General features: G+C 42.7%; 1 protein-coding gene across 1 annotated transcript in view; it reads left to right on the top strand.

The window, feature by feature from the left end:
• Positions 1-3,479, top strand: part of susd5 (sushi domain containing 5) — a 14,116-nt gene that overhangs the window by 6,082 nt on the left and 4,555 nt on the right. The window contains exons 3-4 of the mRNA XM_020606797.1: positions 2,078-2,187; positions 3,021-3,206. Coding sequence (XP_020462453.1) covers positions 2,078-2,187; positions 3,021-3,206 — 296 coding nt within the window. The remainder of the gene's footprint in view (positions 1-2,077; positions 2,188-3,020; positions 3,207-3,479) is intronic.

Below are 3,479 nucleotides of genomic sequence, written 5' to 3'. Positions count from 1 at the left end.
AAGCACCAGCTACTGGTTGATAAAGTAGTCACTAGAGACTGCAAGACTAGGCATACCAACCTCTGCACTGCCTGAAAAGCCTATGACTCAATGCCTCACACATGGATCCTGGAATGCTTGGAACTGTACAACATCAACAGGACTCTAAGAGCCTTCATCAAGAACTCAATGGGAATGTGGAAAACAACCCTAGAGGCCAACTTCGAGCCAATTGTACAAGTCAACATCAAGTGCGGTATCTACCAAGGAGATGCTCTGTCCCCGCTGTTGTTCTGCATAGGCCTGAACCCCTTTCAGCCAGATCATCACCAAGAGTGGTTAAGGATACCGACTACAAAACTGAGCAACCATCAGCCACCTCCTCTACATGGATGACATCAAGCTGTATGCCAGGAGTGAACGAGACATCAACTCACTGATCCACACCACCAGGATCTACAGCCAGGACATCGGAATGTCATTCGGACTGGATAAGTGTGGCCGAATGGTAACGAGGAGAGGGAAGGTAGTCAGAACTGAGGGGATTGTACTACCAGAAGGCAACATAGCAGATGTTGAGGACAGCTACAAGTACCTTGGGATCCCGCAGGCAAATGGGAACCATGAAGAGGCCACAAGGAAAGCAGCAACCACCAAGTACCTGCAGAGGCAAGTCCTGAGAAGTCAGCTGAATAGAAAGAACAAAGTCCGGGCGATTAACACCTATGCCCTGCTGGTCATCGGGTACCCCACTGGCATAATAAGCTGGCCAAAGGAGGAGATAGAGGCCACTGACATCAAGACAAGGAAGCTCCTTACAATGCACGGTGGGTTTTACCCAAAGTCCAGCATCCTGAGACTGTACACTAAGCGGAAGGAAGGAGACTGAGGATTAGTGAACGTCAGAGCCACTATCTAGGATGAAACAACAAAGATCCACGAATACATCAGGAACATGGCCCCGAGTGATGACATGCTTAGTGAACACAGGCAGCAGAAACCAGAGGAACAAGGGAAGGAAGAGCAGGAACCCTCATGGAAGGACAAACCTCTACACGGTATGTACCACCGTCAAATAGAAGAAGTGGCTGATACTGAAAAATCCTACCAGTGGCTGGACAAAGCTGGACTGAAAGACAGCACAGAGGCACTAATCATGGCAGCACAGGAACAAGCTCAATACAAGATCAATACAGGCTGTAGTCTACCATACCAGGCAGGACCCCAGGTGCAGGCTGTGCAAAGATGCCCCTAAGACAATCCAGCACATAACAGCTGGAGGCAAGATGCTAGCATGAAACGATTGCAGTCCTAGGACAGCTACCATACTGCGCATGACCCTGAAGCTGCCAGGCCTTTGGTAGAGGACCCAAGCTTGAAGGAAGGAATACAAGACCACCCCAAAGTGGGGGGGGCGAGTGGGTTTTTTTTAATAGGGTATATGAACCAGAGCTGCAGCAGAAATATGTCTCACATTACTTTTATCAGTAGTACACTAAATGGTGGGTTCAGTTTTCAGATCCTTTCCTTAAGTAAAAGTATCAATTCATCAATGGAAAAATAGTTACAAATGAAAGATTTCTAATTCTACTTATTGTAATCAAAAACACAGAGGTGCTTTCAGCAAAATGTACTTCAAAAGTACCTTTTTTGTAAAAAAATGGCTCTGTGGCTAATATGACATTGTTAATATGTGCACATCTGTAGAAAGCAGCATTTTACCAATGAAGCTGATCAAGATGGAGCTAGTTTGAACTACTAGTCTAATCCAGTGGTTCCCAGATAAATCTGAGTTTCGTTTAAAGAAGAAAAACAAACTTCTGCTTCAACAAATTCAGTCTTTCATACTTTAATCTCTGCTGTGTATAAAATTGGATTAATAATGACCTCCTTTGTCCCTGAACCCATCTGAGTCATGTAGAGGACATGTCTCTTTGGTGGAACTGCTAACAGCTCATAGACAAATTCAGCATCATGCGAGGCCTATTGTTATTTGTGAAAGTTCACAGACAAAAAAGGTTAAGAACCACAAATGTAACCATCTATCTATCTATCTATCTATCTATCTATCTATCTGTCTATCTATCTATCTATCTAGGACCACAGTGTGTAATACTGTGGGCAGTGCACTGAAAGCGGTGGATGTGAGAACAGAAAATGCTACAGAGGACACTGCACAACTGGACGCCTTTTGTATCAGAGACAAAGGTCAGTAAACACTGATAATAAATAAAGCTGTGCATAAATACTCAGGATATGAATGACTGAGCTTTGTATGTAAACATAATACTTGAGAGAAATCGAGAACAAGAATATTACTCCCACAGTTAATTCCACAATGGGGAAAAGCCCCATGGTGGGAACTTTTTACATCTCGCACACAGTCAGGCAAGAGTCGGCTGTTGAAATGTTACCAGTGCCTGCACAGAATGAAGGAAACTGCATTACAGTTTTTGGGAAATGGTTGGTAGTAATGTAAAAAATAACAATTTGCAGTAAATCGATTAAAGCCTGCAAAAATACTAGTTTTGTTCTTTGTTTACAGTAATGATACTCTAAATTGAATTGTCTCATATAAAAATATTATACATTTAACATGGAAAAATTGTTTAATGCTGCAATAAAACAGCAGCTGAATATATTAGTAAAATATTTTTATTTAGTAAAATAAACAAAATAAACTCTTTTGTCATATAATTAAAATGACAAATTTGATGAGAGTCAAGACAATATACAGTTTTTATCTCATCATAGTCACATTGTCAGTGGTTGTGTTTGTCAAAACTACTTCCACATTTCCCCAAAACCCCATTGCCCCCTGTCCCTTTCTTATCTCTTCCGCTTTATAAATAAGAAAATGATCCTGTAAAACTGGATAATAATGATGATTTGCGCTTCATTAGCCAGCCTGTGTAACATTGCAGAGAGGTAGCATTATCTTTGTCTAACTGCTTAAGACTTAAAAACATTTACTTCCCACTGTGTATGTCAGATGTTACACATTGGTTTTTTGTTTTGTTTTGTTTGATTGTTGTTGACAGAAGCTTGTGGAGACCCTCCATCCTTTCCTAATGCACATCTGCAAGGGCACACTGGGTTTGGGATAGGTGATGAGCTGCTGTACATGTGTGTGCCAGGCTACGTGATGCCCAGCGGGGACAACACCTTCAGACTGCTGTGCGACAGCTGCGGAGAGTGGTACGGACTGGTGCAGGTTTGCATCAAAGGTAACGAGGTGTTCAAACTTTTTATGTTGAGGAGCAGCACAGAAAGAGCTAGTTAAACCCTTCTTTCACACATCCTCTTCAAAGCTTTGAGCTTTGACCTAGACAGGTGACGCTTCCTTGCTTGTTAGCATCCAGCGCTGTTTGATGACCAGCGCTTGATTCCTGGCTCTTTGGGAAACAGAGTCTTGTTTGTGAGTTGGGAAGAAAATGGCTGCAATGGCACCTCAGTGTGACATGCCCTAGTGTGGCTCCGTTCACTGCAGAAGGGGAAAG

The sequence above is a fragment of the Monopterus albus genome, unplaced genomic scaffold (genome assembly GCF_001952655.1).
Source record: "Monopterus albus unplaced genomic scaffold, M_albus_1.0 scaffold82.1, whole genome shotgun sequence".
Lineage (NCBI taxonomy): Eukaryota > Metazoa > Chordata > Actinopteri > Synbranchiformes > Synbranchidae > Monopterus > Monopterus albus.
Note: the sequence above shows the minus strand (reverse complement) of the source record. Positions and strands in the feature narration are given on the sequence as shown.